Source organism: Rhinoderma darwinii, chromosome 9 (genome assembly GCF_050947455.1).
Source record: "Rhinoderma darwinii isolate aRhiDar2 chromosome 9, aRhiDar2.hap1, whole genome shotgun sequence".
NCBI lineage: Eukaryota > Metazoa > Chordata > Amphibia > Anura > Rhinodermatidae > Rhinoderma > Rhinoderma darwinii.
The window spans coordinates 59,769,246-59,793,437 of NC_134695.1; the positions used below are offsets into that span (position 1 = coordinate 59,769,246).

Below are 24,192 nucleotides of genomic sequence, written 5' to 3' on the forward strand. Positions count from 1 at the left end.
GGCTGCCACGGTGGTATTCACAACTACATCCACTGGGATGAGGTCGGCTACGGCGTTGTTGGACGCTCTCATCGTGCGGAGGATTCCCTTTCCTGCCTGTAAAACGTAAAAAAAAAAAAAGAAATCACAAAAACAAAATCAATAAAAAACGGCTTCTGTATGGATTGTTAAATCAATCAAAACAGTCTATAATCCAGCGTCTAGTAGTGTCCATCACTTACTACTGCCAGAGCCATGTACAGAACGGTCCCATGGGAAGAATCAGTCACAGCCAAAGATTCAACGACTTAACCCTTCCAGCACAAAAAACTCAACACAATAGAAGTTTAATAGGACAGCCATAGGATACGCCATTTAAAGGGTTATTCCCAACTCCGAAAGTGATGGCATATTGATAGGATGTGTCAGCACTTTCTTATCAGTGAGGGGGCCGAATATCAGGATTCCCACAAATCCTGAGAACGAAGATGCCGCAGCCCCTTCACTGTTTGACCTTGGGGCCCCTTCATGGTTTTTCCCTGCCCAGCGGTACTTCTGGCCATGCAGTGCAGTATCATCATAGTGAATAATGCCATGCTGTAGCTCCATGAACAGCCGGTGGCGTCACTGTGCACAAAAAAAACAACAACTTTCAATGGGTCCCCAGCAGTCAGCGATCGATCAGAAAGTGATAGCATATTCTAGCAATAAGCCATCTCTTCCAGTGATGGGAATAACCCTTTAAAGTCTGACGGCTGGGGTTCCCACCTACCAGGAGTCCTTTGACTATTTCCCGCCAGGTGAGGCCGCTGTCACATTAAGATCAAATGGAAGTGTGGTTGAGCAGGACTGCACTCGCTTGGCTGTTTGCATTACTTTCCTTAGTTTGTAAAAACACCTCTCCACTATTACCCGCCTGAAATCTGCAGCCAGAGCTGGGACCCGCATCTTTTATGGCATATCCTGTGGATATGGAATAAATGTCTAAGAAATACCCCTTTGATATAACATCTGCCCGCACTTTAAAAAAAAAACAAAAAATAACGACTTGCTGTTATATCGCCAAATCCAAATCGTGCAAACGACGCTGTCCGACCTTAAAGCTTGCACAAGAATGATCACCCAGCTTTCGGAGACTGGAGAACGTTGCATCTGCTTCCTATGCAGATACCCAATTTGCCATTCAAGACTCCAGGAAAGCTGGGTAACACCGACTCTGGAAGCTAGAAGAGCAGCCATAGCACAACTTTCCCAGAGACTATGCAACGTTTTTTTTCTCTCAACGGAACGACTCAAGATAAAGGTTTGCGTGTACGACTTACTGCAATGAAGAGACCACTTGGACCATTGAAATTATCAATCCAGCCCTGTTGAAAAAAAATAAAATAGTAAGTGTTGCTTTACTGCCTATTATCAGCCTGCAGGTACATCCATCATTATGTTACCAGGACCATAGAAAACAATCGCCTGATATATGCACTCACATGGGAAAATATGTACCCCCCACCCTACCATTTAACATTATACAGTTCTACATTTCATACCTTCACGAGCAGTTACATTATTGCTCTAGAAAGAACGTCATGTGGCAAATTACTGCTCGTGCGCAGCTAGAGGGGGCTTCAAATTGCATGCCCCTTTATTTAGGTAATTAAAGGGAACCTTTCACCTCCTGAGTGCAGCGTGTAATGGAGAGGGCTGCACAAACCCTGGGGCACTTTCCATTTTTTTTTTACCTCCCACCGTTATTTAGATATCGGTGCCGTTATATTTGGCGCCCGATATTTAAATAACCCCCTGAACAGTCAATGGGGCGTTACTATGGCTGTGACACTGTCCAATCAGATATGGACAGTGCCACAGCATGAGAGAGCGTGCGATTGCAGTCTTTTCAGCCGAACAGACAAGGGGGTGTGTCACTGCTGCGGACAGAGCTGTGGAGAGGAGAGCGCGTAGCAGTGACACGCCCCCTTGCCTGTTCGAATGAAAAGACTGCAATTGCGCGCACTTTCATGCTGTGGCACTGTCCATATCCGATTGGAGAGTGTCACAGCCATAGTAACACGCCCGCCCCCTTGACAGTACACGCCCCGTTGACTGTTCAGGGGGTTATTTAAAATATCGGGCGCCAAATAGAACGGCACCGATATCTAAGTAACCGTGGGAGGTAGAAAAAAATAAAAATAAATGTAAAGTGCCCCAGGGTTTGTGCAGCCCTCCCCATTACATACTGCACATGTATGGGGAGGTGAAAGGTTCTCTTTAATCAGAGTGCTATTGTGATGGTCTATATAACAAGCTCATGTATACAGCGACTGCACACCGATCAAGTCCCAGCTAAAACTAGTCGTATATAATATTATACCAGTGATGCCTGCAAATTACTTAATGGTACTTAAAAGACAGGCATATTCCGGTATGTAGAAAACATTCATGCCCAATCCATTTTTCTGAAATCTGCTGTTGCAGGAAGAGTCTGAGAAGCCCAATACACATTAGATAGTCGACCGGTACTGCCAAAATCGGAGGGTCCGGCCGACTTCATCTAATGTGTATGGGTCTGATGTCTAAGGGTCCCACAGATATCAGATTGTCAAGACAATCCCCTAACAATGACAGAAATCAATATTGTAATATCTACAGCGCCTGTATGAATAGCAGCAGATAAGGAAGGAGACCAGACAATTACACAAGCACAATTTTTTTTTTTGCACGAGTCAAGAGCTGCGAGGCAGATCCTAAAATACACGGCTTGCGCGTCACAGGTAAACCGCTCGCTTCCACAGGAATTTTATTTAACGTGGGCTCATAAAAGCTGCACAAATGTTTTTCGACTTTTGTACATAATGTGCTGGAGGGATTAGAAAAGAAAAAACCTGACACTCAAGGCCATAACTTAAAGAAAGTCAATGATTCACAAGACTAACACGTAACGACTAACGATCTACGAGCACATTACTGGGGAAGGGTTAATCTGAGGTTTTGCTTTACTTACAGGAAACGGTTCTTTCCAACTGGCACCGACAATGGAGGGTCTGACGATGGCGATGTTCAGTTTACTTCCTTCTTGCTGAACTATATACTCCGCCAGGGCTTTTGTGTAGGTGTAAGTGTTCGGCCGATCTCCTATGAGTTTTGGGGTGATGTCGTTCACCAGGCCGTCCTCCATCCATCTATAAAACAAGCGGAAACACTTATCAGATGAGAAATTCAGGGGTGGGCAAATCCCAGAATCCAGGGAGTCAATGTACGTAAATCATAACCATCGGCACCGTACATGCACCAATATACAAGTTTAGAGCGAGGGGGGGAGGGGTCGTGCCCTGATGAATGGAGAAGCGGTATGGAGTGTGTCAAGTTCAGCGGCCCCTTGGAATTGCCGACCATATGGAGACTCAGGGGGTCAGACCATCAACGAGCACACTTATTAGGCTATCTTATGGCAAGGCAGTTCATGTTTTTTCCCGGAAAATCCCTTTAAGGCTTTGTATTATGTAACCACTTTGTTTGATGTGTTGCCTAGGAGACGCCACTTAAGAAAAACCGCAAACCAGCTGCAGCACTGACAGCGAATATCAAATCTTCAATGAGTGAGCAAATCTGCAGCCGCCTCCCCCTCTCTCTATTTTCTGCATTACTCTTGATCATTTTTTGGGGGCGAGTAAGTGAGGTCTCTGGACATTTAGGCCTAGATCACAGTTTGACAGGCAGAAAATATCTGCCCCAAAATCCCTTTAGAAATTTTGGGGCAGATTTTGACGCTTATTTTTCCACATTCTATTGCCCGCAGCCGTTGAATTGAATGCAAAAGACGCTCCACTCGAAAAAAGATCATGCTGCAAAATAAAAAAAAATAAAAAAATAACACTTGCACACAAACATCCATCGATCATATTTTCTATACAATCCAACCGGCTTCCAATGTCAACCTCTAGTGTTTAGCGCGCGCACACCTCTGTTTACCTCTGAACTTGATTCTTTCCATAAAGAGAGAAAATCTAGATACATCCAGTTTTGCAAGATCTGAACCAGAAGAATCCTCAAACAAGGAATAACTAGAGAACACTGCAAAAGTCAAGGTTAAGATCTATAGGATAACCAGACCCGTTAAAAAAAAAATATATGTGAATGGACCCACAAGGTCAAGGTGCGAGGACTCGCCCCTTTTATTGCATAGCTATAATAATAAGAAAGCCAAAATCCCTAAGTCAATCAACCCATGTCAATCTAGTTAAGCAAACAGTGTACACACCCTAAGAAATCAAACGCCTCTATGTCAGACACGCCATATTTGCCCTACGGACGCGGAATAAAAAAGGTTAATGAAGGGCTGGGCTGAAAACACTGCGATGGTCCTCCGAGCAAAAAAATGCAGCATTACAAGATCCCAACCCAGAGTTCAATGCAACCACAGGCAATGTAGCCCAGAGGGTGTATACACCTGCTATTAAAGGGACAGTCTCATTAACAGTTTAACCCCTTCCCGCCGCAGCCCTTTTTCAGATTTTCATTTTCGTTTTTTCCTCCCCACCTTCCAAAAGCCATAACGTCTTTATTTCTCCGTTGATATAGTACTATGAGGTCTTCATTTCTGCGGGACGAGTTGTAGTTTTTCGTAGCACCATTTATTTTGCCATATAATGTACTAGGAAACAGGGGAAAAATAATTTGTGGGGTAAAAAAAAACCAAAAAAAAAACCAAAAAAAAAAAAACGATTTTGCACGCCATTTTTACGGAATTCATTATGCAATTAGAACATGTTGACCCACAGAATAAAGTTAATCCGATTACGCCATACCATAGTTTTTTCTATATTTTACAAGTAAAAATCTAAGTGTAAAAAAAAGAACATTTATTTTGTGTCGCCAAATTCCGAGAGCCGTACGTTTTTTATTTTTCCGTCGATTAAGTGGTATGAGGGTTTATTTTTTGCGGGATAAGCTGTAGTTTTTAATAATACCATTTTAGTGTACATGCGACGGTTTGATCACTTTTTATTTAATTTCTTGTGGGAGATTAGGTGACCAAAAAAATAGAGATTCTGGCGTTTGCAATTTTTTTTTAACGGCGTCCACCGTGCGGGTTAAATAATGATATATTGTAATAGTTCAGACTTTTACGGACACGGCGAAACCAATAATGTTTATTTTTTTTACTATGCTCTAGGGGGAAAATGGGAAAAGTGTTTTTTTTTTTAACTTAATTTTTACACAAAAAACAACTTTAACTAATTTTAACTTTTTTTAAATCGCTTGCAAGATATACTGCAATACTAATGTATTGCAGTATATCGTGATTCTGACAGGCAACTATTAAGCCCTAATAGGCGCACAAAGATGGCAGACCTGGGGGACTTCATTAGGCCCCCAGGCAGCCATAGCAACCACAGCGCCCACCCCCCCCCCCCCGCATTGCGGGGGGCACGATGAGTTGTTAGAGGGGGTCGCTCCCCTCTGACGATTCAAATGCTGCGGTCGCTATTGACCGCAGCATTTAATGAGGTAAACGAGCGGGATCGCACGATCCCGATCGTTACTCTGAAGTGTCGGCTGCAACATCCAGCCGACACCGGCATCGTATGGAACGGGTTCACTCCGTGAGCCCGCTCCATACTTCCCCATCCCAACTTTGGCGTATGGATACGTCAAATGTCGGGAAGGGATTTAAAGTGTAACAGCTAAAAAAATAAAAACCAAAAAGAAAAAACCCAAAACATTTTGACGAGTCCGAAGCTGTGCAGCTTTTTTTCTAAATCAGCTTTCCTCGGAAAGCAAAGCGAGCAGTGTACGGACTCAGACTTTCTATTGAGCCCGTACGCTGCTCCGAGGAAAGCCAATCAGAAAACAAGAGGCACAACGCTCATCCCAGCGCTTCCGCCACTTCGTTTTGGCTTGAGTATTCGTGCGCGAAAAAGTTTAGTCAACCTTTAATTTTTTTTTACAAACCCTTCTATCTAGCCAAAAATTCACTGTAAATTAGAGGATTTGAACAATCACCAATTTGGGAGCACAATATATTAGCCAGAGGAGCTCTTGCTCTGGCGGTCTAGTGCTACAAATCAATATTGGGTTGGGGTAGACCTGCAGTCCTCCACAGCTTCTTCATTCTAGCAGTGGCGGTCCCAGCAGTTAAGGCCTAACCCTGCCCACCATCTAACGTGTAAGGGGCCTCCCGACTCCCAACAGATTATGTCAGGAAAAAGAATGTTGAATTTCATTGCAAGATCCTTTTGCTCTCCGGGGAGATAACCCGCCGCCAGAGGTGTCTGTCACCAGCTTACCGCCATCTCCCCAATGAGAGCGCGCGCATGCTCAGCCGAACCGAGCATGCACGTGAATGGGGGAGTTTGTTAGGAATAGATGTCGGCTGATCGCTAGTGAGAGCGCACGACAACCTGAAGACCCCCGACTGATCTGCAAGGGATAACGTATCCGATCGATGTATGAATGTTCTTTAACATGGTAGGAGGATGTGAAAAAAAGAGGGAAAGATTTCTACATAAAAACAAAAATTAAAAAATACACATTTAAAATCCAACTAATTCCACCAGCACATCCGATTATAGAGTATACAGCACAATGGCCTCCTGTCTGTATCTGGAGCCCCCCGACAAGGCGTTCCTTGCGTCCCTGCACACACTGGATGGTGGCCTTTGCTTTTCTGCACCCTTCACTCTGCCCAGTTTCAGAAACTTATTTATATACTCGCCTACAGCTATGCAGGGTGCACGGAGCAGTAATTATAGAAGGTTTGGCCCTGCCGTTCGCTTCTCACCCGTCAACGGTCCCTGTATTAATACCCTTTGGCATCAAGTAAAGGAGCCAAGAAATTCACAGCATGCAATTACCTTGAGAAGTCACCTTTGTTCTGAGGCAGAGGTGATCATAAAAAGCCTTCCATGAAATTGATGAGAGATAAGGGGGCACATGTCTCCAGCTAGACGGGCATTGTAGGGTCAGAGGGTAGGCACGCTGTCAGGTTTATGTGCAACGCAGGTCTAAAAGAGCCTCGCACTACATTGAAACACTGGCACAAGCCACATCATGTAGAACACCACTACTCTAATGAGATATTAAGCACTTACCCTAAAGACTCGATGAGCTTCTTTGGATCCACAGGAGGAGCGTATACGACTTCTTCAATATGCTTCCGGTTGCAGTTGGCATATGCGGTTGATACGTGTATGAAAACTTCCAGTTTCTTCATCTTCTGGGCTAAAAATAACAACTGTTGTGTTGCGATAACGTTTAACTGCATGGCATCCCTGAAAAAGAATGAAAGTAGAAGAAGAAGAAAAAAAATGCACATCAGTAAAGACAATGTTATACAAAAAGAAAAAAAAAACACCACCAATAAAAAAAAAAAAAACATAAGTTCATTTTTCCCCACATTCCTCAGTCCAGACTGAATGAAGCAGCTCTTTTTGCCGGTCTAATTCTTTAAAGAGGACCTGTTCGCACACCTGACATGTAGGTTTTAGTAAACGTGCATTTTCCAAAATTCTGGAGCACCTTTCCTTAGAACGTGTTATGCCGTTCCTCTGTTCCTCCTAGAAATGAAGGAATAAAGGGACAACTGGGTATCAGTTGGGGGCAGATTATAAATGAGGGCAATCTGGGCAAGCGCCCAGGGCCTGAGGCTGAAAGGGGGCCGAGTTCCCCCGTACTGGCTGTTTAAAGTACAGCCGCTTCAGAGAACCGGGGTGAAGCAGGACCTCTCACCCAATTGCTTACTTTAGCACTGGTGAGACAGGGAACTGTCTATCTGTTCCCTTCCTCCCATTCGGTGCGTTACTAATGACGTGACTGCCGCAGTTATACTGGATGACGCTGCGGGAACGGGGACAGGCGAGTTGTTTTTTTTGTTCTGTGGGCAGCGTTGGGGGCAATATGTACAGGGGGCAGTGTGACTGGCGCTATCTACAGGGGGAATTGTGAGTGTGTGTGTGGTGTTTTACTGTACAGTGTTTGACAATTTAATTCATGGGGCAGAGTGTTGCTATTAGATTTAGGGGCACAGTGTATGGTACTATTGTATTCAGGGGCACCGTGTGTAATAGGACTATATTTAGGGGCGTAGTGTGTGGCATCATAAGAATCTTCATTTATAGGTGTAGAAATGCTGGAAAAGTGAGGAGCCGAAGACATCTGAGCGGCAAACAGCAGAAATGGGCCATGGCCGGGATAAGTCGTCAGAGGTCTGAACTGGAGGGAGAAGAAAGAGAAAAAGAATCTGAGACGTCACCTGTGAGTCACTCAATGTAAAAGGTTTATTCTCCCTGTGACTGGTCAGTACTGTAGTCACTGTATAATCTGCAGCGATATGACGGATGATCGAACTCTTTTTTGTGAAAACGCAACTCCCAGTATAGCCAGAACATTGGTTAGGATATGCTGGGAGCGGTCGTTTTATTTCATACAAACATAGCAGGGGTTAAACTGAATTTGCAAATTATCTCTGTACAGAGCTGTATATATGTACTGAGCTTGGTTCTGGTGCTATATACATGTATGATCTCAGAGTCCATGTTCTCTAACCTTCCTTAAGCCATTGAACGCTAAGGGCCCTTGGATTTTTTTTGTTGCCTAGCAGGTCTATTATCTGCACAACTGGATGCAAACTTTTGCGGTCAAATCCAGTTCATACAAACATACAAGACCAACTAGAAAAGGTCTTCATGTCTTTTCTGGGCAGCATGGTGGCTCAGTGGTTGTTGACTTGCAGCACTGTGTTTCTGGGTTCGAATGCAACATCTGCATGGAGTTGGTGTTTTCTCCCCATATTTGCGCGGATCCTCGCACACTCGATGATCGGGTATTTAGATTGTCCTCACTCACTGTCCTTAGTGGGGTTCAGATCTGTACAGTGCTGCAGAATATGTTGGCGTTCATCAACCAAAATAAAAGTTAAACTCAGATAAGTGATCACAGCTGAAATTGGTGCAAACTGACCCCCAACCAACAGAACTGGGTCAGGATACCCATCAATTAAGCCCCACTAACAACTGTACATTGTGCGATGCTGGTCCCCCGCACCCCGCTGTGGCTTTTATATTGGTCTAGGACAGGCCTATTTATATATTTTTCCCATTCCAGGGGATCAGAGCAGCAATGTCACGTCAAGGGCTGCATGACCTCAATGTAACCACCTGCTGCCAACCGCAGATCTAATCTGTCAAATGTTACAAAGCAGGAAGTAAAATCTAAAACTTTTACAGTGTTTATCGGGATTTCACATAAATACAGTACAAATCACAGGTAAAAAAGGGAACTAAACGAGGGTTCACTTTTGATGAAACTTCAGGACTAAAAAGGAAACTGAAATTAGCAGCGAATTGCTATTTATATTCTTGTAAACGGAGAAACATTAAAAATGGGTTTTCCCACAATTAACATTCATCCACTATACACCGGATAGGGATCACTGGAGACCCCTCCGATCATTCAAAACAGGGTTTGGGACCCCATTTAAGTGGAGCGGTGGTTGCACATGTGCGCAGCAGCTCTACTCAAAGTCTATAGGAATAGCAAACAGCCGAGCGCTGTAATCGGCTGTTTCCGTTCTCCCTATAAACATTGAATGGAGCGGCAGCGCACATACGCGAATGTTCTGGTGTATGCTGCTGTGGTCACTGAAGCTCTCCAAGGCCGCTTCCCCTAGACGTAGTAAGATTGTCAACAAATCCCCTCTGCCCCTTGTTGCAGTGGGATGGAATTTGCACACTGCCTGTGACAGGCATGCTGCTGTACAAGCACAGTCTGTCACCTCTCTCATGCCTTAGATCTGCATATGCTCTAAATAACTACAGCTCATGAGATGTAATCCTGCCCCCAGTACTTATGTGATGCCTGGGCATTTTTATTAGAAATGGAAAATTCAAAACATGCAATTGATTGGTTACTATAGGAAAACCATGACACTTTTTTAGTACAGTTCATGTGTTAGGCTTTCTTCTCTATATGCAGAACTCAGACCGCTGTAAACAGAAGAGTGCGTTCTCATTGGAAACTCAGCTTTGCTAGCTTACTTTATTGCTTAAGCTTGTAACGGAAGCAACGTCAAAAAATAATATTTTAGGGACGTTCTGGTTATGCAATTCCGTAATATCTTCAAATATTTTTGGGGTGAGGGCAAGTTCAGACAGGTCGGAGTCATTTAAAAAATTTTGTGGGTTTTTCATGTCACAATTAAAAAAAAAAAAAAGTAAGTCAATGAAAAAAAAACATAAAATATACAAATCATGCTCAATCCGCGATAGAAAAATAAATTTTGCAGCATGTGGAGGAGATCGGTTAAAATCGCATTCACTTGCCTTGTACTGTATTCCACTGCAGTGTTTTCTGGCGTAAATCCACAGAAAAAGTCAGCAGCATTTCCTTCCCATGTAAATTCAACCGGCAGGGTTCCCACGGGTCAGATACGCTGCATAAAAACTGCGTAGCGTATCGGACCTTTGAACCCGCAGTATATTTTGCCCGAAAAACAGTTTTTTCAGAGCGGAATTTCCACTGCAGAATGCAGCGCTGGGAGGAAAAAAAAAAAAAAAAGTACATACTTACCCCCTCCCTCTTCTCTGCGCGTAGTCCAGCTTCCCTGGAGGACGCTGCAGTCTGTTATTGGCTGCAGCTGTCACATGGGATTACACGTCATACTAGGAGGCCGGACTGCAGGAAGAGAGTTCTGGGTAAGTAGGAGTTATTTTTTCCTGAGTTGAGATTTTTACGGCGGAATCGCTGCGATTCCGCCGCAAAAGTCGCAGCAATTTGCTTTGTTGCGGGTTTTGCATCCACATTGAATTCACTGGGGAAAACCCGCAAAAGAAAAACCGCAACAATTGACATGTTGCACATTTGAATCGCGCACCGCAGGTCAATTTATTAACGTTTATGCAGATTTTTTTCCGCAGCGTGGGCATGAGATTTTCTAAATTGCTGCTACTGTAAATGCTGTGGAATCTCCGCACAGAAAACAGTTCCGGAAATTCAGCAGCGTTTACACTACGTGGTAACCCGGCCTAAACGCCTGTGGTTCATACAGAGAACCCGGCCTAAAAGAACCGGGACCCCTTTAACTATCCTGAAAGTGCTTCCTAAACTGACCGGCCACAAAGACATGAGATAAGATGGCATTTCTGACCGGGCACCAGACATCGGCCCTGCAGTGAAGGCCGGTAAACACAAGTAGAAGATGCGGCAGATCGTAAGGGAAGATTGTGAGGCCATTTCCTTCCTTCCCTGGAGAGACGATTATAACGCTGGCCGGCAGCGAAGAGGCTGACAGATGGATAGAAGTGACGTATCTTGCTTTATGTGGAGACACTGTCCAAAATCAGCATGAAACGGACATGCTATTGTTTTGTGCTACGCGGTGTTAAAGTGCATGACTCACTAATCATACTGGGCTGTGGTCAGTATCCACATTGAAATACAGCTCTAGGGTAAATCATTAGTCACTCATAACATTAGAGCTACACAAAAACACAACAGTCGCAGTCCATAAAAATATAAGAATTACAAATACATGTGACTATGGAGATAGACGACCACCACAACCCTCCCTCCCCCCAGCGAGTGCTACACGACCACATTTGTGCAACTTTAATACCAAGTGATTAAAAAAAAAAATTTGTATTCTTAATTGTTGTGCAATTATTAGTGCAAAAGGTGGTCACATGACGGTCCTAACTTCCGCTATTTTAAACTATGATACAATCTGGCTAAAGGTGTTGCCCCAGGATCATTTATCACCTATCCGAATGATCGGTGAAAAATATCGTATCTCTGAGGGACCCGCCGATCACTAAAACAAGGATCCCAAGCCCCTGACCTCCTCCCTGCACAACCGCAGTGAGGATTTTCACGGTGGCCGCACATAAGCGCTGCTGCACAATCTAAAGTCTATGGGACTGATGGAAACATCGCCTGCATGTTTGTCAGCCTCACAGACATTGAATGCAGCAACGGGCGCATGATCGACCGACACTCTATTCAAGCTCCTAAGAGCAAGGGGTGAAATGAGTAGGAAAGTGGGTGCGGGACCCCTGTTCTAGTGCTTGGTCAGACCACAGAGATCAGGCAGACAATGGTCACCTATCCTGGGAATAGGTGATAAAGGTTGATCCTGGGACAAAGTATCTCCAAGTCTGGACAGGTCCATTGTTACCCTTCACTTCGAGGGAGAATGAAGTGATATCCAAGTGGTTGGGAGGAGATGACGACAGAATCACGAGTAACAATCCCACTGTGACATGAACCACATGATAAGGTTTGTGTGCTGCGATAATCAACATTTGGGGAAGATGCTACTGTGCAGAGATCATTGATGCACTTGTTAGAGATTCTTGTTATTCACATCGTGCTAAGTAAAAAGACGACTAGACAGCAAAACCAACGATACAAGTCGATTACAATGTCGCATTGTCCACCTGGGATAACCCCCTTTCCCTGAGAAAGTACACTTAAAGAAGCTCTGTCACCAGATTTTGCAACCCCTATCTGCTATTGCTGCAGATCGGCGCTGCAATGTAGATTACAGTAACGTTTTTATTTTAAAAAAACGAGCATTTTTGGCCAAGTTATGACCATTTTCGTATTTATGCAAATGAGGCTTGCAAAAGTACAACTGGGTGTGTATTATGTGCGTACATCGGGGCGTGTTTACTACTTTTACTAGCTGGACGTTCTGACGAGAAGTATCATCCACTTCTCTTCAGAACGCCCAGCTTCTGGCAGTGCAGACACCGCCGTGTTCACGAGAGATCACGCTGTGACGTCACTCACAGGTCCTGCATCGTGTCGGACGAGCGAGGACACATCGGCACCAGAGGCTACAGATGATTCTGCAGCAGCATCAGCGTTTGCAGGTAAGTCGATGTAGCTACTTACCTGCAAACGCTGATGCTGCTGCAGAATCAACTGTAGCCTCTGGTGCCGATGTGTCCTCGCTCGTCCGACACGATGCAGGACCTGTGAGTGACGTCACAGCGTGATCTGGCAGAATCTGGGTGTTCTGAAGAGAAGTGGATGATACTTCTCGTCAGAACGCCCAGCTAGTAAAAGTAGTAAAAACGCCCCGATGTACACACATAATACACGCCCAGTTGTACTTTTGCAAGCCTGATTTGCATAAATACAAAAATGGTCATAACTTGGCCAAAAATGCTCGTTTAAAAATAAAAACGTTACTGTAATCTACATTGCAGCGCCTATCTGCTGCAATAGCAGATAGGGGTTGCAAAATCTGTTGACAGAGCCTCTTTAACAGTAAGCGGACTGGCTGCTGAAACCCCCAACAGGTTCACACCTCCCCAGCAGCGTTATGTAGAGTAACACGCTGGCCATTGAAGGCAATGGGTGACCATGTACAACATTTTTGCGCCAAGTGATATAGATCACAGACCGCTCTTTGCAGTGGCCCTCTACTCTAATCGAGGGGCCCCTTGAGCAGAGAGACCCCTTCTGACGTTCATATGCTCTATTAGTGCAGTTGGACAATGGTGGTCTCAAGTGCTTGATCCTCTCGTGGTTACTTGTTACATCCCAACCGATTCAATGAATCGGTAACGTTTCAGCTTGAAAGGTAGAGGAAAACGTGGGTTAGGGCCACCATTGCGTTGTACAGTTAATTGGTGAGCCATGCCCCCCCCCCCCCACTCCCCACTCTGTGTTAAAGGTGTCGTCCAGTTTAAAAAACTAATTTTCATATACCCGGTCAGAAAACTCTGAGTTAATAAATTGGGTTCCATGTCCAGGACCCTCACCTTTGGCCAGAACGGAGAGCGGTTACAAGGGATATAACTGGAGGACTTGTCCTGTATTACAGACAACACATAGATATGAATGAACACGGTGTAATGTTTAGTTTCCCCTGTGGTGGCGCTGCAGGGAAATTGAACACATACTGCCTGATTTCCCCATAAATTTCAGCTGATCGTTGCGGATCCCAGCAGGGGGACACTTTGGGATCAACTTTTTGTCAAGGGATCCTTGTAACAAGTAGGAACTGTGCAATGCAGAGAACCCCTTTAATAAAGTTTTTCACCTTTAGTTTGATGTGAGTTTAGGAGGCAATTAACTCACCGAAGCGTTTCATTGAAGCGCACCGTGGCTGCACAGTGGAACAAAATTTCAACGCAGTCTATTAACGTGTCCTGATCTTCCTTGCTCAGGTCCAGCTCCGGCTGTGTCAGTTCACTGCTCACTGCGATCAGCTTCTCTGGACACTGCGGCTGCTCTTCTCTCACCCGGTCAAACAGCTGAAGTAAGGAAAGAAGAAGTCCATTACTGACCCATATCCAGCAATATTAATACCAATGAACTCAGCAACGAAAAGACATTGGGAAGCGTATTCAGTATTTGGACATAACTCCACATTTTTTTTTTCTGGTTCTCGAGTGTAAAAGGAAGGAAAATGATCAATAAATGTTAAAAACTAAAAATAAGTGAACATGACTAGGAGCTAAATCAAGAGCACAAATAAAATGGACATATTTATAGTGTAAAGCACCTTCAAGTGTGAACAATTAAGAAAAACGGACTGATATCTGTTGGTGCTGGTTTATCACGCAGCTCTAATGGCAGACATCAGGGGCATCCTAAGGCCGGGATCCCACGGGTCGGAAACGCTGCGTAAAAATCACGCAGCGTGTCCAACCTGGAGCCTGCAGTACATTCCGTAAAAAAAAAAAAAAACGTTTTTGGAACGGAATTTCCGCTCTGGAAAAAAACTGTTCATACTTACACCCCCGGTCTTCTCTGCACGTAGTCCGGCCTCCTATGATGACGTTGCAGCTGTCACTTGGGACGAAACGTCATCCCAGGAGGCTGGACTGCAGGAAGAAGGAGGGTGTTCTGGGTAAGTAGGATTTTTTTCTCCGTAGTTGCGATTTTTGCGGTGTAATCGCAGCAAAAGTCGCAACACTTGGCTTTTTCATGCGGGATTTGCAACCCCATTGAATTCAATGGGGGAAAACCCGCAACGGAAAATCAACTAAAACGCTGTATAAATGGACATGCTGCGGAATTAAATTCCGCACCGCAGGTCAATTTATTAACGTTTATGCTGCGTTTTTCCGCAGCGTGGGCAGGAGATTTTCTAAATCTCATCCCCTTTGCGGCTACTGTAAATGCTGCAGAATTTCCACACACAATTCAGTTGCGGAAATTCAACAGCCTTTACGCTACATGGGAACCCAGCCTAAGGTCCTTTTACAACGGCCCATTTTGGCAGTAGAAACGAGCCAGCTAGTTGATCTGCGCTCATTTGTTCCATTCACATTATAGGCAATGTATGGGGACGTGCACCCGCCCGTTACCACGATCGCTCATCCCCATACATTTCTATCATGTCGCCAGCACGTCTCCCTATTTACACAGGGAGATGTGCTGCAGACAACGGTAATATTTTCTGCTACATAAACTAGATCAGCTGATGAACGAGAATTTGCTCGTTCATCGGCTGACCGTTGCCCTATTAACAAAGGACAATAATCAGGAACGAGCGTTCTGGGATAATTGGCCTGTGTAAAAAGGGCTTTAACCCTTGAAGTAAAGTCAGGCCACATAATAGATACCTGCTCCATCAGTTATTCATTTGCATCAAAGTTGGGCCTCATGCACACTACCGGATGATTTACGCATGTCGGCCGCATTTTCCAGACCGAACACAGTTCAGGGAGTCGGAGTTCCTAGCATCATCGTTATCTATGACGCTAGGAGTCCCTGCCTCCCTGCAGAACTACTGTCCCATATTGTAATCATGTTTTCAGTATTTCTGTGGGGAGGAGGGACTCCTAGCATCATACATAAATATGATGCTAGGAACTCAGACTCCCTGAATTGTATTTGGTCCGGGAAATGCGGCCGACATACGGACTGTATATCATGGACCAAACACGGATGTGTGCATGAGGCTTTAGCTAAGTTCTTAAACAAAAAATGGCCCAGGAGATCCGCCATTTCTCTCTCAATTCTGCGTCTGGCAGCCAGTTACAGAAGCCGCCCTCCCGCAAAGATTTTTCTGCAATAACAATAAGCGTTAACCACCCCTGAGACACGGCAACATATCGAAAAGATAAGACATTAGTGTTCGCTGCATGACTGAGGCAAATCCGCTACGGATTGCTGCATATTTTCAGTGTGGATAACAACCCCCCCCCCCCATCCACATGTGGCGAAAATAAAAAATAAAATCAAAAGGCGTGATGTGGATTTTCTAATCCAAATTTGCAGCATGCGAATCGTTCGCAGATTTGTTGTGCATTTTACCCCTTTGGGTTTATTCACACAAGGCAGATTTATGCAACTAAAAATCTGTTCTATGTATGTGAATGTGGCAGTTTTGTGTCAAGCTCAATGGGATTACTGACCTCCCAACAACCACGATCATTCCAGTGTCGTAGGCTATGTTCACATGACGCTGCGGTCCTCTGTTTGACGTATATGCCTGGAAATGTTCCCAACATATAGATCCAAAGGGAAGACTGCGACGTATCCCACGCTATAGGCACACAGTGGAACCGGTCATCCATAGGCTTTCAATGTAAACTTAGACCGCACAATTTGTTTTCCTGTACAGTTGTAGCAGACTGCGCTAACCCTTACCTTCTTTGTGGTATGCAACATATACCGGCTCGACAAAGGGCAAAAAGACACTCTTTTGGCCTCCGCCAGGTTAATTGAGCCCTATGGATACAGAGTGTGTATGCCGGTAGCTTTTCAAGGCCAAGATAAATATTTATAATGATCAGTCGTCATTACCACCCATCAAAGAGTCATTTTTTTTTTAACTTTTAGACATCGTAAAGTTCTCACCACCTACCTTGCAGCTCATCATTTCCGCCACTCGTTCCTGAGGCTTCTGGCCGGCTTTGGGTCGCACCAGCACATAAACAGTCTTAATGCCCGGACAAGACCGTAGCAACTTCTCCAGGAGAACCTTCCCCATGAAGCCCGTGGCTCCTGTGATGAGGACTGTCTTTCCTCGGTAGAAGTCTGGAATTGATGTCATGATGAACCTGATGTCCTGTTGGATATAACAAAAGAGGATTTTTAGTGGGGCAAGTTCACGACGCTGAATCGCAGCAGTATAACAAGCAGGCGATATGGTGCCCTAAAATCTAGCAACATGTTCCCTTTAAGACTCCCTGCCAGCCGGATCTACGCCAGGTAAATCAGAACCACGTGGGTAATTCATGGACGACATGTCTGATCCCTCACCGGACCACATCCCGCTCATCGGAGGACTGTCCGTCACTTAACATACAGTCCTGGCTGATAAAACTATAGCACAGCTCTCGTAAGAAACACGGCAGCAGAGATCTCACTAGCGGCTTGTAGATCCTATAGAAGAAACAATGTCAGGGCTGAATATAGATCTTCATCCCTGACAGGATATACAACTATGTTGAACTTGATGGAGATGTGTCTTTTTTTCAACCGTACGAAGTGTTAATGAAGAATCAGTGTCCATGTCACAATTCAGCGCAATATATCAACGTCATCTTGGGAATTTTGGTTTTATCAATTATCCCCCGGTTTGAACTGTATCTTCAGGACACAGATACAGTTGAATCCAATACTAGAGCAGGGGATCGTAAGGTCCCTGCTCTACCGTTCACTATGTATTGCTGGACGCAGTGACGTCATCGCGCGTGTCTGGGGCCTCCTGCACAGACCAGAGGGATCTCCTCCACTCGCCATTGGAACGGGGTTAGGGGAGTATGGATATTATTTTTATCAGGCACTATTGGGGGCATTATACAGCGTGGGGGACTTTATACTGTTTGGGGTGCAGCTATGGGGCAGTTAAGGTGGCATTATATACTGTGTGGAGGGCAGCTGTAGGGGCATTATACTGTGAGGGAGCATGTTATATACAGTAGTATACAGCAGGGAATATTAATTTGATGGCGTAGCCTGCAAACGGGTGTGGCCTAAATAATCGTTCAATAATAGTGATCGAGGGTATATGTTCAATTAATCGTGATTTAGGTCTTAATTGGCCAGCCCTAATCAACCGTTCATAATGGACTGACCCTTCCTGTTCTGTAGAGATCACTTCTCAGCAATCATCTCATTATCATCACAAGCAGGATTACACTGACAGGTAACACCTCTATATAGATAATACAGGATCCACCATTGACAATAGGGAATGGACACAGCTGCCCTCCTCTCCCTCATGTACATTGACAACAGGTCACAGAGAATGCTTAGAAAACTCTCCCATAGAGGTTAGCAGGTCTCCTCCCGTTCACAGGTTCCTATGGTTCATGTGGCTGCTGTAAAGCATTACTCTAAATGCTGTTAACAGCAGCTCAGGCAAGATGTCTGCCCCCATAATCACATACAGAACATAGAAGAAATATTATTAAAAATTAAAAACAAAAGTGCTCTGAGTGATACAGATTGACAGAAATTCCTTCTTATTAGGGAAAACCCACAGGTAGCAGCAGGCGCAACGCAGCTGAAAATCGTGCCGGTTTAGCTGCAAATTTCAAAGCCGCGACAATGGATTGTGCAGTTTTGCGGCGTCACTCGCAGGCACGTATTAGCTGCTACCTTTGGCCGATCGGTAAATCTCCTCCTGGCTACATCCATCTTCCGCGGAGGATTGGCCGAGGCAGGGTCAGGCTGAGCCTCGTCTGGTCTCCATTGCAAACAGACAAGTGGAGGAAGATTTCTGGCAGCAAACCGCCTCCCAGCCAGAAACAAAGCAACCCAAGCCCTCCACTAGTACAGACATTGCTCCACTAGCATGGAGATGAAGACAAGTTGGATACATGTTGGCCGACACACAGAAAATACTTTATTATTCGGCCTGTGATAAGGGTGTTAGTTTTTATAACCCGCTGCCACACATCCCATGAGTCACCAGCACAAAAACTACGTGAACTGCGGTGCTGCCTCCTCGGGACATGAGCGGCTGCCGTAAGGCCGTCCAAAATACACAGCATAAAACCATGTAAACATGAATCCTATTTATCAGACACACGCTGTACAAATCACACAGTGTATAACCAACAAGTCTCCCTCCGGGGGTTTACATAAGGCACGGGGGGGGGGGGAAGAGAGAGAGGAAAAAAAACAAAAAAAAAACCTGTTAAACTAGCGAACGGCAGATCTCAATATGGATACGAGTCATCGTGGTCTTGTACTAGCTAAAGAAAAAGTCCAGGAAAGCAAAGTTGCCCCCTCCACCTAGGTGCAAGCACGTCAGCAATCTCTACCCTGTCCTGATAGTTTGGTACATTGTATCAGTGGAGTCTAATCTGTTTAATATAGGATTGTCTAGATTGGATACAATTGCAGCAAACCCTCAGCTGTACAAGTAGGCCGATGTCAAGATCAGTATTTCAACTTGTCGATGTAAAAGTTTTCATCCACTGAAAGCAAACAGAGATCTCCACTTCAGGTCACATGACCATCAAGAAATATAAAACGGTCAATCACTCCCAGGTTTTCCCCTATGAGCAAGGAGGAGAGGAGGCTCCTGAGTTTGGTTATTAAAATGTATATGCAAGTCACACTGAAGCTCTGCTTGTTCAGACTGGCTTCTTGATACAAGAACAAGCCCACCGTCAAGTCAATGGTGTCTATAGGGCTCCATTAGACCGACGGAGGCCAAATAAGTGTCCTTTTGGCCTCAGTAAAGCGCGACTCACACCTAAGGGCTCATTCAGACGAGCATACATCATCCGCGTAACGGCCGTTAAAACGGACACGTATTTCAATGGGGCCATTCACACGACTGGTTTCAATGGAGCGTGAAGGGTCCGTGAAAAAACAATCGCCTAGTGTTAAAGGGCCTTAACCTTTGGTGATCAGCTGGCCAGATATCCCCCTACAAACGGATGGCCGTCCATTTAATGCATTGATGGCCTGTCCAGACCCCGTCCCCCCTACGACACCATTTGCCTTAATAGATTTTACGGACAGGGGTTGTCTTCATTAGATAACCTCTAGCTGGTACGGCCATACCAATCATTGCTAGGAAGAGTTGAAAACAAACAAAATAAATATATATAATCGATTGATAAGCAGAGCTACTGCGGATAGTTAAAGATAAGCATAAGGACCTTATCTGAGTAAACTACTATCTATTGATTAGTACAAGTAAAATCCCCAGGACTAGAGGAGGGAAGTAATAAAGGGCTGATAAGTAAACGCTCCATAAAATACTTGCATTGATCGGACGCTGGACTCGTCTGTACAGGGAGCGGATGTTTTGCTAGAAGGGCGCAGGGTACACGCTGGTACTGCCGTCCTGCACCGCTATTCACAGCGTTCAGATGGCCAAATCAGCCCCCGGGTTAGAGGACAAGGGGGACTGTCTTTTCTGCCAATCTGCATGTACAGAGTATATCCTGGCATATGGTGCCTGGACACACTTCACCAGCTGTGTATGCGAGGGGAGCCGAGGCTGACAATACTGTAAACTTCAGGAGCCAGAGAGACCACCACCAGCCGACTAGACGTTATAGGGGCTCAAATACATGTCCATTTACAAGACAAAGGGCTGCAGTACAAAATAATAAAAAAAAAATTATGACACACACACACTACCATTGTCCCGCAACCATAGACAGCCATTTTGAAGGCTCTAGGGAACGGTTTTGTCACCTACCACAAATATACACAAACTGGAGCATCTTTTCTTAGAACTGTTATGCTGTAGAGTATGAAATTATGGAGAATACAAGTATTGTTAGGGCCTGTTCACATCAGAGTTGGGCTTTTGTTCATTGGTTCCGTTTGACCTTTATGTCGGAGGAACCAATGAATGGAAACCATAGCTTCCGTTTGCATTACCGTTCATTTCAATGGTAATGCTTCCGTGGCAGGTGCTTTACGTTTGTTATGCGGAAACAATAGTGTCGACTACTCTATTGTTTCCACGGGGAAAAAAAATAAAAACACGGAAACCAACTGCAGCAGAAGCATTACTATTGAAATCAATGGTAATGCAAAACGGAAGATATAATTTCAATTCATTGGTTTCTCCGACAGACAGGTCGAACGGAACCGATGAACGGAACCCCAACGCTGATGTGAACAGGCCCTAAACCACACGTTAGGGGGGGGCGGACATGACCTCTAATATTCTTGGCTTTCTATGACAGACAGCAGTGGAGAAGGGCTCCTGCTGCAGCCAGTTGCCTTACAGCCAGACACAGAATGGCGAGTAGGAGGTAAGGGCTGATATCCTGGGACACATATAGGATAGGATTAATGGCAAGGAGGAATTGCTGGCATTCTATTTTTGTGTATTTTCTACGTTTAGTATTCCTTTAAGGTGAATTTGCCTTAAACGCTACAAGTATCTATATGTACTAATTTATTTGTTGTATAATTAGAGTATAGAATAATTTTTCTCCTGTAACAAGCAGTAATGTGAATGCTTAGGAGGCTTTATATATATTCCAGCTGTTATCCCCGGGCACCTATTACATTAATTCAGTCATGTATAACGTGAGGCTCTAATTGGTCAATTACATTAAGACAACCAAAACAGACATGAGAGCAACAAATATACGTTAACACGATCCCAGGCGGAAAATCCATAAAAAAGTCAAATTCACCCTTCACATACACTCTTCTGGAGGCCCAGGTTGTCCTTGGGAGGTCACAATTATCCTACTGGCCATCACCCTGCAATGAATATATCCCATATGCACACGGCCATATTAAAGCTTTGTACAGTTATAACACTCATAGAAGTTTGTGAACCCGTCCTGTACCTCCGACTACCCCCAGTTTCACATGAAGGCTTGTGGAGGACGATCCGAAGCCTCCAATCTGCTACGGGTTTTTTTTTTTTTTGTTCTTCACCACAAGGGGTTTGTAAAACTCCATTCACTTGGGTTGTCCTGTACTTTGTTTCAGATTTTTGTGTGAACTTAAAAGTGAACATCCACCATTTATAACCACTTTTATTTTTTTTTAAGCTTTAACCATTTGTGCAGATTAATGCTTATATTTTTATAGGGGTTTGAGCTCTGCTTTTCTGATACAAAAGCTCCAAATCCCCTACGTAGACCTAGAATTAAATGCTAAAACTTAGCCACCACTAGGGGGAGCTTACTGCATATAATTTTATTACGCACAATGTATAACAGTATGCAGTAAGCTCCCTCTAGTGGTAGCTGTAGATCGCAAGAAAGTTTTCATTTAATGCTATGTTTATGCAGAGGATCTGGAGCGGTTAGAAAAACGCAAATCCAATCACTAGAGAGATATACTAACGACCAGCGTAGAAGTAGAGTTTTTACGTAGATCGTTCGGGGTAGTTCTTAAGGGCCGCCTTTTCACATCGGCACTTCAGACGTTTTCCTGCATCGTGCGTGCAGGCTGCTCCAGTTGCTAACAGCCTCAGGCTTCAGGGCAACGATCAGAGACCACTAGCAGTGGTCTCCGATCAGGTTTGACCACTTAGATGCAGCAGTCTAAATAGCTACTGCTGCATCTGAATAGTTTGAGGGAGGGGGCTACCTCTCTCACCACATCGACCACCTGAGATGCGATTGCGGTTACAGAAGTATTGCAGTGTATTCTAAAAAGCAATAAAAAATATCGCATAGTGAAGTCCTAGTGGGACTAAAGTAAAAACATTTAATAAAGTTTGTAATAACATTCTTTTTCTTTTTAAATAAACTAATTTTCCACCTACTTTATTATGGGGAAAAAAAAAGTAAGAAAAAAGTTACACATTTGTTGTCTACACGTCCGTAACAACCCAAACTATAAAACAAATTGCATTACTTAACCCGCACGGTGAACACCGTAAAAAAAAAAAAAAAAAAAAAAAAAAAAAAATCCAGAAAAAAAAAATAATCCAGAATTGCTGTTTTCGGTTCATCCTGCCTGTGTAATAGTCATTGCCCCGCTCCTGACTAGCCCGGTCAGGATGATGTAATGCGACCAGCGCTGCACTAATGATTGCCGGCACTGAAGACAGAACATGGCGGACGCATTGCAAAACACCCCCATGGTCTCCGTCTCTAGTGCCTGCGCCGCCGCTCATTACTGCAGTGCCGACCGAATCACCTCATGCTGACCGCGCGCACACTTGTCAGGACCTGGGCAATGGCTGGAATACACAGCTGTACACCGCTCTAACGGCGGGGATTAGAGAAACCTCTCATCTCTGCCACTATTCCCCTTAATGCTGCGATCACAGCGGACCACCACCACAGCATTCAAGGGGAAAATGAGAAGGGGGGGGGGGGTGCCCTGTGGATTGAGTCACAGGTAATCCATGTGACGCGATTGAGGGACATAGCATATATGGGCAGACAGCCCAGGGTCCATTGAAGGACCCCAGGGCTGTCTGCCCATATTTCCTGTTAGGGCGTACTTAGGTATGTCCCAAGAGCTGCCTGTGTACAATCAGTATATAGATATATGCCAGTACAATAAAGTTTAAAAATAAATAAAAAGTAAATGTTAAACAAATGTGTTTTACAACAAACATTAAAATAAGCCAGAATACATAAAACACACACATTTGGTATAGTCACGAACGTATTCACAAAATTTATTGGTTCATTTATGATGTTTACGCTGTTATAAAATAAAATCTGCTCTCACTTATTAATGTGAGGCACGAGGTGGTATGAATTTTGAACCTCCATGTGCCTCACATAAGTACTTAATGGGGTTAATTACTATTAATGTGAGGCTCATGGAGGTTCAAAATTCATCACACCACACAGAACTAATTTTTTTAAATTTTGGTTGGCAAAGTATCTTTTGGTACTGAGTATTGCAGTACTACACGAAGTATCGGTATTGAAGTCCAAATTCCGGTATTGTGACAACCCTAGCCATAGCGCCCACCCAAATCAGTCTCAAAAATAAATAGAAATATATAAAAAATAAGTTAAAATAAAATCCAATCATCAGTAAGTGCAATCTATAGTCCTCCTGGAATACAGCAGCTCTATCCTCGATTGACACAGCTTTCCAACAAAATAAACTTTGCCCCGTGTCTACACAGAACGCACATGGGCCTTGTCCTTAAATGGCTGGAAAACCCACAAAAAAAAAAAAAAAAAAAAGAAAAAAAAAGGGACCGACCGTCTCCACATGGGGTTATATTTACCTGCTCTTCTGGGCAATCTCTCAAACCAATGTCGGACATCACTTTGCTCTGCAGGCTCAATGCCTTGATAGTGAGCGGATCACAAGGTGTCTCCCTGCTAGCACCCCCAG

The 24,192-nt window shown here is 44.4% G+C and overlaps 1 protein-coding gene across 4 annotated transcripts in view; it reads right to left on the reverse strand.

Annotated features, from left to right (window-relative positions):
• FAR1 (fatty acyl-CoA reductase 1) overlaps positions 1–24,192 on the reverse strand; it is a 52,645-nt gene that overhangs the window by 13,819 nt on the left and 14,634 nt on the right. For all 4 annotated transcript variants that reach the window (XM_075837795.1, XM_075837792.1, XM_075837793.1 and 1 more), the window contains exons 2-7: positions 16,799–17,002; positions 14,059–14,234; positions 7,065–7,244; positions 2,975–3,152; positions 1,302–1,346; positions 1–96 (exon numbers count right to left, since the gene is read on the reverse strand). The exon at positions 1–96 is cut by the window's left edge. In XM_075837795.1, the coding sequence (XP_075693910.1) occupies positions 1–96; positions 1,302–1,346; positions 2,975–3,152; positions 7,065–7,244; positions 14,059–14,234; positions 16,799–16,987 (864 nt within the window). In that variant the 5' untranslated portion in view covers positions 16,988–17,002. The remainder of the gene's footprint in view (positions 97–1,301; positions 1,347–2,974; positions 3,153–7,064; positions 7,245–14,058; positions 14,235–16,798; positions 17,003–24,192) is intronic.